General features: G+C 42.8%; 1 protein-coding gene across 2 annotated transcripts in view; it reads right to left on the bottom strand.

Annotated features, from left to right (window-relative positions):
• Nucleotides 1-10,119, bottom strand: part of phip (pleckstrin homology domain interacting protein) — a 28,934-nt gene extending 18,815 nt beyond the window's left edge. For both annotated transcript variants that reach the window (XM_011491448.3, XM_023952820.1), the window contains exons 1-12: nt 9,746-10,119; nt 9,580-9,638; nt 9,463-9,492; nt 9,251-9,310; nt 5,711-5,861; nt 5,531-5,629; nt 5,301-5,461; nt 3,220-3,441; nt 3,043-3,143; nt 2,892-2,962; nt 411-511; nt 243-283 (exon numbers count right to left, since the gene is read on the bottom strand). In XM_011491448.3, the coding sequence (XP_011489750.2) occupies nt 243-283; nt 411-511; nt 2,892-2,962; nt 3,043-3,143; nt 3,220-3,441; nt 5,301-5,461; nt 5,531-5,629; nt 5,711-5,861; nt 9,251-9,310; nt 9,463-9,492; nt 9,580-9,638; nt 9,746-9,887 (1,238 nt within the window). In that variant the 5' untranslated portion in view covers nt 9,888-10,119. The remainder of the gene's footprint in view (nt 1-242; nt 284-410; nt 512-2,891; nt 2,963-3,042; nt 3,144-3,219; nt 3,442-5,300; nt 5,462-5,530; nt 5,630-5,710; nt 5,862-9,250; nt 9,311-9,462; nt 9,493-9,579; nt 9,639-9,745) is intronic.
• Between the last annotated feature and the right edge of the window lie 4,578 nt (nt 10,120-14,697).

Here is a 14,697-nt window from a genome sequence, read left to right as displayed (position 1 = left end):
ACATGCGCTCATTACTGCAACCGCTACCTCTGCCTCCCTCACTACTGCAGCTACAGCGGCCCACAGGGAAATTAAGGCCAGCTCGTTTTTCTGGAAACTCCACATGATAAGCATGTGTGTGCGCGCGTAACACAAATTCAGTTCTGCTGACACAATCAAGTCACATTGCAGCCCCCCCCTCAGGTTCCATTAAACAGGCGGGCGCACATTCACCGACGAGACACACCTGTGAGCAAACTCACCGATCGCTGCAGTGTGAAAACTGGATGCTGTCAACCTTGTCCTAGAAAAATAATAATAAAAAAAGCATTTATAATACATAATTAACAACAAACATGACACAGCAGAGTACTAAGTCAAATACTTTATGAATTGATGTATACATATATACATATATACACATGACTCACGGTGTGGGACTCAAGTTCAGAGATCTTCTCTGGTTGACCTGATCCAAAATAGTAAACCCGAATGATGTGATCGGTACTTCCTGTCGACAGAAACATTCCCCCTGGACGGGTACAGAGAGAGGATACGCTTAAATCTCTACTGCAAACACTAAGGACACGATCAAAACCATCCCATAATTCTATTTAGACTCATTGAGGGTTTATTGAACACAGGTAGTGATGATACTACGGCTTTAATCCCTGCTGGTCTTACGGGTAGAAACCCGACTGCGGGCGAAAAATGGGAAAACCTGTACGAACACGCAGGAAATATCAAAGTCACTGAAGTAGTACAGCACATTTGAAAACACATCACTTTTTACTTAAATTAAACATTTTTAAATGATAAACTAGGGATTTTTTGTTTTTAATAATTGCACCACTTTCTTCTTGTAATTTTACGAATTTATACTCATAATTCTACAACTTTATTCTAGTAAAATTTTGACTTCTTTCTTTTAACAAAGTTTTACTTCTTTTGTCATGTAAAACTGATACATTTTTTAAATAAGTTTTTTACTTTTATCTCATAATTTTATGGGTTTATTTTTGTCAATTTTTGACCCATAAGTTTGCACAATTTTTCTCATCATTGAACGATTTTATTCTCATTTATTTATTAGTACTTTTTTAAAAGGTGGCCCAAATACTCCATAGTACTTATGTAAATCAAACGCCTCTCAAAAATAACTAAACGTTCTTAAGATTATGAAGGCTTTGAAGGCAAAAAAAAAATGTTGAAAACAGAGAAAAAAAGAAAAATGTTGAAAACAAAAAAAAGAAAAATATTGAAAACAGAGAAAAAAAGAAAAATGTTGAAAACAAAAAAAAGTAAAATGTTGAAAACAAAAAAAAAGAAAAAAAGCTGAAAGCAAAAACAAATATTGAAAGCGGAAAAAGAAATTAAAGAGCAGAAAATCCTGTACAAGCAGGAAGTATCAAGGTCATAGACCAGGGGTCACCAGCCTTTTTGAGACTGAGGGCTATTTCATGGGCACTAAGTGGTACGAAGGGCGCCACAGGACCTGTTCACTAACCCCCCCCCCCCCCCCCCCCCCCACACACACACACACACACACACAATATGAGGACGTCCTTTTCTGTGCCCTATTTTTATTTGCTCATTTTACACACAAAAATGCATGAATTTTCTAGACTCGTATTACAGGGGGGGTCAAATTCAGTTGCAGAGGGAGCCTAAATCCAAAACACACTTTAAGTTGCCGGACGAACAAGATAAACATTTATTGAACACACTAAAGCTAAACTTTTAAATCTTTAAAACTTTAACTTAACTTTAACTTTTTAAACATGAATATGAATAAAAACAGACAAGAATATTAATCCAGAATAATAAATACATTCTGTCAAAATGATGCAAACGTGAACAAACAAAAAATATTAATAATTAGAAATAATGAATCAAATTATTCCTTTTTCTTTGCTCTTTTGTCATTTTCTTAGAGCTGAACTCCTGACATCATAATAAATTCATTTCTGCTTGGTGTGTGATGTCCTGTGTGTGTCTCTGGTCCTGTGTGTATCTTTATGAAACGTATCAGACGGATTTGATTATTTAAAAAGCTGTTATTGTGAAAATCATGTTTAGGTCTAATAAAACATTAAAAACTAAATTACAGAACTCATCACTGGGATTACTCCAAAATTATTTTGCATTTTCCTAATTTTGTGCAACACCAACAGTATAAATCCTCCAAAATCCTCAATACTTTCATAAACAAATGATCTATTGTTTATTTATGGTCTGCAAAAGTGCAGCTGTTTTCCAGCCTGCGTTACCTGCTGTCTTTATTTATTCGTTACTATCACCAACTAAAAAACCGTAAAAACAAATGTAGATGAAAAAAAAAAGGACAGACAAGTTCCCCCTTCCCTTCTCCTCCTCACACACACACACACACATACACACACACACACACACACCTCTTTCTCAAGCAGATTCGCAAGTTTCAGGCCGTCTGCCATGTATTTCACGATAGCAGAACTAAAGTGCTACAATTACTAATAGCAAGCACTGAATTCCCACCCTCTACGATCCAGGCGAGTACCGTTGCGCCCGAGTCTTAATTCACTATCCTCTTACTTAGTAGCGGCTCCACTGGACATGTCCGAATCTGCTACCTGTGCCCCATGGAAAGCACAACCCCGGATGGTTGAGAACGACACTCACATCAGTTAGCAGACAATCATATCTGTCCGTTTAATTTGAACACACCCACCACCAATTGGAATACAATTAAAATTCGATTACAATTAATTGACAAAAATCTGGACTTTCTGATTAATGCACCGATTGTAATTTCAAAGCATTTTATTCATAAATGTAAATTTTTAAAGGTGACCCCCCCCCATGGTGCATGTGTCTGAGGCTTTCTGTGTTTCTACTAGCAACGCATCAAACTCCAGGTGGACCGAGCTCACCTGCACTGAAGGAGGAGCAGATCATCTGGACGCCGGGTCTGGAGCGCTCCGTGAATTTGCTGGGCCTTTGGCTGAACACAAACACACATGAGTACCGTCTGCCCGCAAGGTCACCGCTGCGGGATTGACAGCCGCACGGGCTTTTTCTCACCCAAATTTGAGCGAGCGAGCATCCCACTGCCAGAAGCAGATGGTGCCGTCAGCGCCGGTGGAGGACAGGTAGCGTTTGGAGCCGCTGCAGAGAGGAGAAAACTGCATCCCAGAGGACGGAGAGAGTGAGGGACCCGATCGAATACCGACTACACCCCGTAAGTCCACACTGTCCTACCTGCAGTGACGTGATGGAGGCCGCGTGTCCTTCCAGCACCGCCAAGGGGGCGCAGGTCTGTAAGCACCACACTCGGATGGTTTTGTCACAGGAGCCAGCGGCAATCATGGTGTTCTCGTAGCTCACGGCCATGTCGGAAATCTCCGCCGCGTGGCCGCGCAGGGTCGCCAGCAGGCGGCCGTCATCCGTCCCCCAGATCTTCACGAGGCAGTCATCAGAGCCCTGGGACAGCGGGAACAGGAGGGGGCGCTGTGTAAAACACTCAACATGCCGACTGCACAGAGACAGCTGAAGCGACACGCACAACGGGCTCGGAAACGCGCGCACAGGCGACGTGCACGTGCGCATTTCAGGCAGTTTCCGGGCTCTACGTACACATTCTCAGGGTTAAACCAGGTGACCTTTGACCTGTCAGGGACTCGGATATGGTAGTGACGTAAGGGTAGTGTCTTTTTTCCAAACGCGGAAGTCCCAACTATTTGAAAATTGATCATAAAAGGAGAAATTAGTAACTGCAGAATAAATAAGGTCTTTCATATTTTGAAATATAGCTGTGAAAGAAAAAGCTGGGAGCTAGATTTCCAACATTTTGCACCAAACTCCTCCAACTGTAGGTACACGCGTTTGTATCGGGTACCGACAGACCCGTGGGTTTACCGTATGCTGAAGGCGAGTTCTTGAACGCACCGCACATGCCTGGTGTGAAGGTAGTTTTAGTAACAGGAGACAGAACCAGATTATGGCATCAAGTCGCCAGTAAAAAGCAAAAAAAATAAAAACATTCCAGCCAAAGTTCAGCGGATCATCAGGAAATAAAACAGAATCAAAGCAGAAAAAATAAATGCAATACTTATTAACATATTCACAAGCTAATCAAATCAAACTCCTGCGAGCCGGTTCATGACAAACAATCACAATGCTTCTTCACAGCAGCTGAGAGGAGATAAACAGCAGGAAAAATCAGCACCAACTCACTAATCAGGTTATTTTTACATCTGTGACACAGTTTAGCATTTCTGGATTCTCTCCACTTCAGACAGAAAAGACAAAAAGAGACGGATTCATCTAGAGATGCTGAGACGATGCCTCAAAAACAGCAGCTGAGTCCAGAAGAAACCACTAAAAGGATTAGAAAAATGCTAAATTAAAGCAACTCAAATCATAACAAACGCTGTAAAGCATTTTCCAGCCTGAGGCCAAATATCATAAGACTGATCAGACGGCTTTTTAAGGACTCAGCTGTTTGAGATCCAGAAGGACCCAGATCCATCTGTGCTCTCATCAAGATCCTCCAAATGCTTTTGGAAAAGCAAAAGAAACCATCGCTACTCATGCAGAACATCTGCAAAGACAGACAATGTTATCTATCAGCAGAGTTTTTATGGAGGAAACATGAGATCACTTCCCTAAAATAAACTTCTGGCCCTTTAGCGGCAGAACGCCGGCGAGATGAAAAGGATCTGCCCTTTCACCAAAGATTTAGACCAGAAATGAAGAAAAAGTCATTCATAAACCTCTTCTCCTCACAATGAACTCCTGCTATTCGCATTTCCAGAAAGGTCTGGGCAGTTTTGGTCCTGATGAAATGGAGAAAGAAACCAGCTACTAAGACGAGTAAAAGTACACAAATGGAGCAAAACCAAGAACAAATTCTTATTCTGGCTCTTCGCCAGCGCCTCGGAGGAAACATTTTCTTCAGTTTTGATGGGAAAAAGCAAAAGAGGAGAAGGGAAGAGCAACGAACAAAGCAGGAGGACAAGAAAAGGAAACATTGAGGAGCAGATAAAGAGATTTTTACAGATTTAAGCTGGAAAATGTGGGAAGAGAACCCCCGCTCTGCTCCTCTAACATCACCAACACGGCAGGCAAAGGCCATCACAAGCATCCTTTCTTCTAGAAAACATATTTACGCAAATCTCCTCTCCACACCTCCCAGCTGTGAGTCATGGAGTAAAGCCCCCACCCTCCAGAGAGTAAACAGTAATTTCCTCCAAGCAAAGTGCATGCTGGTAAATCTTTCTAAGAAAAAGAAAACGTCTGCCACGAAGAGCAGGAGAACGGCAAACACGAAGAAGCCTTACGGTGAAGATGCGCCGCCCCGTCCGGTCGAAGGTGACGCAGTACACCGACGACAGGTGTCCCAGGATCCGCTTGTGCATCTTCATGTGCTGGTACACGGCGGTGGGCACCAGCTGCCGCAGGCGGTAGGCGCCGTTCAGCCCTCGGCTGTGGCTCGTCTCCACTGGACGCAGACACGCCGTTAAGCGGATGCAGAGCTGCTTTTTTTTCTACGCATGATGCTGGTATTTACCAATGTTAGGCGGGCTCCCATAAATAACGGGGGGCTCCGGTGGCCTTCCACAGTGCAGCGCCGCCAGCGCCGAACCCTTCCATACGACGTGTTTGCAGCCTGGAACGACAGTTTTTTATGACCTCGTCAGACTTTGATGCGCGTCAATCTGCGGCCGTTTCTTGGCCGGTTCGGACTCACTCTTGCTGGTGCGGAGCAGATACTGCCGGCCGGCCCCCAGCAGGCTGGTGAGTCCCGGCACGCTGGCTGGGACCTCCTTCTCCAGCACCGGACATACCCTGCAGCAGACCTGCAGCAGGTGATCTGCAGCGATGTGTCTGTAGAGCTTCACCTGAACACCAGACAAAGACAGGAAATAGACAGCTGTGCAGACGACGCCTCAGAACAAAAGGAGCTTTAAAATGAACTTATCGAGATGGATTTTAACTTTCAGCTGAAAAAAAGCCAATTACAGAGTAACATAAGGATGAATCAGTGATCGGTTTTCGAGTGAGTTAGAAAACATAAGAAACTATTACATAGTATTGTTTCAAATTACTACATTTTCTATCTTTTTGTGTATCTTTCATTACATATTCAGACAAAAGCAAAAGCCAGAACCAGTGTTGCCAGATTGGGAGGTCACCCACCCAACTGGGGGGTTTTAACTCGGATTCTGCGGGGAAAATTCGCTTCGGCCGGCCGGGTGGACGTCATTTGGGCAGGTCTGGGGTCGGTTAGGCGGTTTTTAGTGCTTTATTAAAAAAAGAAAAAAAAAAAACCTTCCAACCAGGGAGGTGCTTTCATGGGAGGCAGGTGAGGCAAGAAAAAGGTGGATGTAATATCAAAGCAAAGGACCTGAGTAATAAATAATGAAGGATTAATTACTGCTAATTAATCACTAATTACTTATTATCCCAACCAAAGACGACCATCACCCACTCCTCTACTTACTGCTCCTTAGCACTGTTGTCACTTCAAGCTTATACATAATCTATCTCATAACCGCCTTTGCACTATTGCCACTTTATGACTCCATACGCCGTGCCCAATCGTATTCTGGTTTTCTTTTCTTTGTAGCTTTACAGATGTTTCTAGATTTTGTACATTAGATTATTGTTATTTTTATGAGCTGTTTGGGTTAAGAGGAAGGAAATTTCGTCTGTGCTGCATATCATGTCATCATTTTCAGATGACTTTTGGGCTTGAAAGCCGCGACTATCTGGCAACAGAGAGCATAACTCACCTAAAAAAAAAAAGATATGTAAATTATTGATTGTATATTAATCCCAGTTCTTCCATCAATCCAGACTAGTGCAGTGAACCACATTCTGAAAATGAGGCCGACGTCAATTACAAAAGGTTTGTTTTGGCAACAGCTGGAAGGAACTGCAAAGCAAAGGAGGACTTTGTCAGGCACCACTCAAATCTGGAGCTACAAGACTTTCCCCCCATAGTGACTTCTTTCATGGTTACAGTATGGACAGTGAGACACTTCAGCATCATTATTTCAAATCAAACGGTCCACAACAATGACGCAACACTTCAAAGCTGTGCGACCAAAAATGTCATGTGCACGCTAAACCCAGGAGAGGACAGAAATACTTGGAAATTCTGCACGCAACCTCGCTCTAAGGGTAAAAAAAGAACATTTAGCTGAAATAAAGGGACTTTTTTGGAACAAAAACACTAAAAAGGAAAATATCCAAACATTTTAGAATCTGCTTTTATTTAAAGAAAAAAACTGTTGTCTCAAATCCATCTTTTGCACCTAAATGAGGGTTTGATCTATCTTCTCCCCCTCCAGCATGTCTGATGGAGCTTATAGCTGAGGAGGAGGGGGGCGTGGCATGCAACACGAGCAAGAGGCAGTGAGAATTATAAACACAGCTGAACGCACCGACACATGGGAACGGGCCTGCTTCTGGGGAAGAGGCAGGAATGCACTCCTCCAAATCCCATCCTCACACATGGAGCTTCCTGCAGCCCTCTTTAAATACTGACGCAGCGCAGAAATTGCTCCTTTATCCGGGCCAAGACAATAACGCACGTGACGTGCGCAATTAATGCCCCCCCTAATTGCTTTGAACATCCTTGAAGGCGCACAGACGTGACCGGCGTTCCTGGGCAAACATCACACGAGGAACCCTGACACGCACACGCGCGCGCACACATACATGTGTTTATATGTAATTGAGTTGATATATTGCAGCATTTTCTATTTCGTGTCCAAAAGACTCTCCTCCAAAACCTCAACCCTAAAATAAATATGTATATATATTTTTATGTTATTCAAATATTACATTGTTTTTAAATATGTTTTTGTTTAAGATAATAAGGTTAAAACATGTCCCATAAATTATCGTTTGGAAAACATATCAAAAATGTATTTTTTATAAGGAAAATGTTATTTTTTTAAACCAAAATCCTATTTTTTTAAATAAAACACTAATTTTGTCAAATTAAAAATATATTTAATTAAATCGTTAATTACCTAACAATAATAATGGTAATGGCGTCGACATAAATGATGGCTTTTCTTTAGCCCTTCTGACGCGCCTCGACGCAGTTTGATTGACAAACACCCGCCAAAGATGGCGCGGCTCGGTCCCTAAACGCACCATTTCTATTTTGCAATTAAACCCGCGTCCGCAGCCCGTCTCTATAATACGACAAAGATTATACATGATAGACCGAGTGATAGCGAAGGACGAGGCGGAGGAGGAGGAGGTAGAGGAGGAGACGAGGGAGGAGTAACCGAGCCAAGCAGGAAGAGGAGAAAGAAACGCAGCGAGGCAGAAAAACGCAGTCCATAATTTCTTTAAAAAACTATAAATTAAAGAGGCTGTTCAGGCTGCGCGTCTTGGCTTGTGCGGAAGAGCGTCCAAAAAGCCCCAAAAGCGGGGATCGTGTCTGATTACGCACACCACGTGGTATGACTTGTGTTTAAGTGTGAAAAAATCAATAAACAGCAAAAAATAAAAATACCAATACAAATACCAGCTTTAAACACTGCGAATAAAAGCCCTAAAGGCGCGCGGCGGTCACCTCTCTCCACTCCCCCGTGCGTAAAAAGGCGCGTTCCTGTTTGTTTACATGACAATTAGCGTTTCAATTAACAGCTTCGACAAAAAATTATCAAGTTACCTTTCATCTGCACATCAGCTCGTCTATTATTTTGCCCCCCGAGTTGCACCAAAAAAAAGAAAGAAAAGGGGGGGATGCATTCCAAAATAAATCAACTCCACGCGGCGTCCGACTCGAGCCCCAAAAGTGAGCCGCACCTCCAGCTTTTAGCGCCTCTACTCCTGCTGTTCCCCTGCAAAAGTCCCGTTCGGTAACCCCCTCAGTGTTTTTAGTCCACGCGCACCAGTGTCGGGTCTTGCAGGACGCGAGCGCCTCCATCGCTCAGTCTCAGGCTCGTGGCGCAGGGAGTCCCTCCTCCGGATCCTGGCGCTCCTACACCACAACACTCATGACGTATCAACATTCGCACCGCTCATTCCCAGCACCCATCAAACCCGTTTGGACCCGCACGGCATCGAACCCGCACACCCTACAGCACAGGCGGCCGGGACTCGACCCCGTGGTGCCGCGAGAGAGCCTAACGTCGCGGCCAGCCGAGCCCCACAGCCCCTCGGAGCTGCTCCTCTTTGCCACCTGATTTCAAAATTGCGGGAAATTCAATTTTTATCTGGCTGTGTAAAAACTTTTTCCTCCCTTGCAGAGGAGCACCCTTACCAAATTTTCGTACGTCCCGGGGTGTTCCTGTCCTGCCCAGTCCAGCCTTTTGGGCAGCAGCTGGGGTGGAAAAACAGTGTCAGCTGGGATGGTTCCGATCATAAATGTACCGAGCTGTCTTTCAAAACAGTAATTAATAAATCAGAGTGAAAGCAGGACTAAAGCGCAGAGCAGGAGGGGAGCATCTCTCCCCTACAGTGCTGGCTGCTTACCTCCTTCTCCTCCACCTCCCTTATCAGGGTCTGAAAATAGGGTAAAAAACACAGAATCGTACCTCGTGACAACCTCGGACATATCATAAATGAGCCTTAAATGCGAAAAACACCAACCTCGGCTGCTTTCTGACACGGTCCAGCTTCTAGAAATCGGGCTATTAGGAAGTAGAGTTCTGGTTTGGTTGGAGGGGGAGAGGAGGACGGGAGCTGCGTTAGAAGAGGGCACCGATGGGGGGATATTACAGCGATCGTGACACGCGCTCCGCTCTCCTTTACTCACCAGAAGTCAACTGCGAGATGTGTGTGCTGTCTGAAGCCATTTTGGTGTTGTTCGGCAGGGCAGCGCCGGAGCCTGCGTGCTGGGTCTCGGTGGCTGCCCTGTAGCTGTCACTGTTTATCCACCAGGAAGAGGCTGCCTCCATTCAGCCTCGCGCGCACGTAGTCCCGGCCCGCGCTGATATCCCTCCGCCGAGAGTCAGCTAGTGCCCCGTGTTTACCCCCTCAAAACTCGGCGTTGCCGAAGCACTAGGCTCACACTTTTATTTAATCTTTGTAGATCACATTTACGTGGAGTGGATTTCGCGTTTAAGTTTGGCGGTATTTGAGGAAGTCGTTGGTTCAATCACCCTCCCCCTCAAAGAAAAAAAAAAAAAAAAAAAAAAGCGCAAGCCCTGTGCGGAAGCATATCTCCAGCGTGTCTCTCGCCCGCCTCTGTCGAGAGGAGGAAGAAATGGCAGCCTGCAAAGGAGAGAGCACACATTGCGGCAGCATGACTGTTGCTTTGCAATTACACGCCATTTATTAAGGCATTTTATAAACTCAAAAGCGGGTAGATGTGGATTAACACGAACCGATCCCCACTGCAGTTAGCTAGTTCCCGCGGAACGTTTTACAGAGGGACATGTTTTTTTTTTGCAGCCGTTTCGTCTCATATAAAATAGTCCGTGGAGTCAATTCTGTAATTCTCCCCCCTGCGCTTGTTGCTTTTTTTTGTGTGTGTGTTTCATTCCATTTGTATGACACGACGTGGAGCAAACACGCCCACTCTCTCCGTGTGATCCGTTTTAGCGGGGAAGTCGTCCATTTCTTTTCCAAATATTGCTGGGGCTGTAAAATGGGGGAAGGGTTGCAGGGAATGCTGCTTAATGAATGAACGCCCGTCACTTACTGCAAATTTAAATGCAATGGAGGCGCAGATGCAAGGCAGGCAGATGAGGGGGAAGCCAGCACACCCTCCCTGGGATCACAAATGATAGAAGCAAAAATAAAAACTCCAGCTTTTACTTTTTCCTGCAGAAATGCACGACATTTGTATAATAATAATCTTCAGTAAATCCGTTTTTGTTGATGTCCCTGTGAAGTCTGCAGTTTTTTTTAAATTTCAATAAAAATAATTGTTCACTTCTGTATTTTTTTAAATAAAACGGCAAATATTTTCTAAATAAAACGAACTTTGTGCTTCATTTATGTTAACATAATAACAAATAAAATAATGTTGTTTCATTGTTAATGAGAAAAACTGAAATATCTTCATCTTGATCCTATTTAATTGATATTACATTAAAAGTTGTCAACCGTTATACAATTAAAATCAATACTTTTTTCATTGTCCAACTTAAAGAAACAGAGATCATGAAAACAAAATCGCATTTTAGTTGTTTTCAGATTTTCCCCTGAAAAAGACATGACTTTTGGGGCAAAATGTGAACCACATTTTTCTAAATCTCTTTTTTTAATTTGTTGTTTACCTTTCCCGTCACAATGACGTATCCGCTTTCACTGATTTGCACAGGTGGTTTGGCAGATGGTTTTACGCAGGATGCCCTTCCCGACACAACTCTGTATATATATGCGGGCTGGGGACCGGCATAGGGAGCTCAAGACCCTGGCACCATAGTTAGGCGAGAGCGTGAAGGGTCTTGCCTATGGACCCACTCTGGATTAACCCTTGTGCTATCTTAGATGACCCCACCCTTACATTGACGTGTTCTCCCTACCGTGACAAAGGTGGATAAAGGTGGAAAGATTTCATGTAATCCATGGACACCAGTGAAGATCACAAATCATTGAAGAAAAAAGGTTCAGCTCAATGTCTAGTGGGTCTAGATGACCCAACTCCCAATGTTAAAGTACCTAGGATAGCACAAGGGTTACGACTCAAAAATCAACAAACAAAACAAAAAAATTAAGAAGGAAATAGTTCTTAGGTTCTTCAGGTTTAAAACCAAAACACGTGTAAAGCTACAATCCTACAGGAGAGTCGCTCACATTTCCCTGATTGTTAAGCAGTAATACGGTAGTTTATACACTTACTATTTACAATCATTTGCTATTGTTTTTGCTGTCAAAGTTTGGACTGTGTTTTTTGACAAAGTTAAGAAAAGGAAAAGATTTTGTGTTCAAAAAAAGCAAAAGGTACGTACGACTTTTTTCATGTAGAACTTCTGAGGTGTTATAATGTTACACAATCTGCTCAACTACAACAAACACATGCTTGAATCCATCCCATGAACTTCTTTTGAATGGTACAGAATACAAAACTTTATCCTCCTGTAAAGACCCACTCAGATAAAAATTGTGTTTTCAACATGTTCTTGTGAGGTTTTTTTGGTTCCATAATGCTGAAGTACTGAGTCCTTCATTTATTCATTCTCTAATCCATTTTTTCCCTTTCGGGGTCATGGGGCTGCCAGACCCTATCCCAGACACTTGTGGGTGAAGGCAGGGGTCACCAGTCTGTCACAGGGCCACAATCACACAATTAAGAGGAACCAATTGACCTATGAAGCTTTTTTTTGGATGGTGGGAGGAAGCTGGAGAAAACCCACACATTCATGATGTTCTGTTTCAGGTCCCCCAGCCAGGGGCCTTTTTGCTGTGAGGCAAGAGCGCTAACCACTGCGGCACTGTGCAGCCCTTTTCTTAAAGTCTTTATTCAAATAGTTGTGTATCAGGAGTAGACGAAAAATGATCCAAAAATGAGGTACACTGGGTGGACTATAAGCTCCCTGCTCCGCTCCAGCACTTGTAGACCACCAGATCCATGTACGTCTTTGCTTTCGTAGTCTGAGCTGTCATCTAGATCAAATCTGTACGGCTCCAATATCACTCGCCCATTTTGTTGCACCGGTAATGTTAAATTGGGGGTGTGAGTGGCTGTAAGCTATCGAGAGCGCTTAAACAGACAGGTCTTAGCAATGGGGAGGGGAAGAGGGTGTGGGTGTTACAGCGCTCCAATGGTTCCGCCCAGAAACAATATTCTAGAAAATGTTTTTTTTTTAATTGTCTTAAAATGGCGCAACACAATCGTAGTTTTCTATTATAACAGCAAACAGAAGGACATCCGGATTGGTTGAAGTTATACATGAAATTAAAAAGTATGTCAAACCCATGTTTTATCCTTGCACAAACGAGCAGAACATTAGCTGTAATGTTTCCTACTTTATTTTTCTTAAATCTTTTCATTTTTTTTTCAGCAGAACCAAGAACACAAGTCTATAAAGTGTATTTGTAGCTGTTAGCTGTCTTGGTCGTATGCTTGGTGTGGTCATGACAACCTTCTGCAGCGCTAAAGATTGTTTCTGAGATGAAAGCTTTCTGAACGGTTTCTCCTTTTCCTAGTAGGTTCATCTAAAGGCCAAATCCTGCAGAAAGGGAAAAAAACATACAAACCAACAAGCCGCATCCCCATCCTCACTGACCGTGTTGGATGTCAAAGTTCATGAAGTCATGATTCCATCTTCCAAAACTGAAGATGTACAGATGAATTGAAGGACATAGTAGAAAAAAATCAACAACAAAACAAAAGTTATACTGATTTAATTAGACCATAGCAGCCGTGTCAGCTATTCTTTAACCTTCTGAGAGATCACATTGCTGTGATCAATGACCATAAGGCTTGTTTGCAATAAAACAAACCCTAATTATAATGTTTCCACTGCCGTGCTTGACAGTTGGTATCCTGTTTCTTTTGTTGTTTGCCATTGTGTTTTCTGAGACAGGGCAGTTTACCGTAAGAAGAGCGGACAAATTGAAGAGTTTGTCTGGTTCTTAAAGAACCCAGACCAAAGCAAGACTTTAACACAACTCATTGATGCAACTAGACATAGGATCCAATGATATTGACGGTTGATTGGTCCTCCGGCCTTAAAGAACATTTCCTCATATCAGACAAGTGAAACACTGTTTACCTCAAAAAAAGATTGTTTGCATGCATGTGAACTATTGACTGCATATGAGAGTTGGACTGATTTATCCCCTCCCCCCTGGCGTTCCAAACAGGAAGTACCCGCTGGCTACAAGAAGCCAAAATCCCACGGACTTCTGTAGAGAAATAAATAACTGTTACTCAGTCATTCTATTGATAAGAATAACCAATAACCTTTTATTAACATGTTCTTGATAATCCTAGTTTTTTTTTTTTTTTACAAAAAAAAAAGTTCTGTAGTGCAAGTTATTCAAGTTATAAACTGACCAATCAGATGATTCAGTAAAAGTTGTAGTGGTAGGGGTGTGGACTTCCTACAACCTCCCTCTTAATTGGCAAGACTAGTTGCCATAGAAATGTTGACTCACACGACTTGGACCAATTACTGCTTGTTGATGACGGCGTATGTACTATAGAAAAATGGCAACTGAATTGAAGTCAACCATTTTGTATGGGTGACATCACGCTCACTCAGTCCAGTTCTCAGATACAGTCAATGATGTCAACTTTGTTACGGTTCAGGAACAGTTTGAGGGACGACTGACAATCCAGAAGACCGGAGCGAAAGCACACCAAAGAGAAAAAGTGGTTGTTTACGGGCTACGCTTGGAGATACAACAGCACAGTTTTTATGTGGTTCGGTGTTCTCCTGTCTGCTCTCAAGAGTATGAAAGAACTTCAAACGAAACAATGGAAATTGAATGTCATTTGAACCAAAATCTGGTAGATTATTCTGCTGCAAAATATCCTGAAAGGGCAGTTCCAACTTTTAACTAACTGTCAACAAGACTATAAAAGTAAGAAAAGGAAAAAAGCTGGTGAAGGTACATCTGCAAGCTCCTGAAATATTGAGGCACTCTGATTCCCACTTTAATATCAATTTTGGCTAAATCAAAAGTGAAATATTGTTATTTTTGTGTGGGTGTAACAATTCTTTTTCACAATGATTTGGTTCATATCATAATTTGTGTTTGCTGATATGATTTAAAGTCGATATTGGTTCATATAGAACGATCTGATTCGTT

The sequence above is a fragment of the Oryzias latipes genome, chromosome 24 (assembly GCF_002234675.1).
Source record: "Oryzias latipes chromosome 24, ASM223467v1".
Taxonomy (NCBI): Eukaryota; Metazoa; Chordata; class Actinopteri; order Beloniformes; family Adrianichthyidae; genus Oryzias; species Oryzias latipes.
This window is presented reverse-complemented; position numbering and strand designations above follow the sequence as displayed.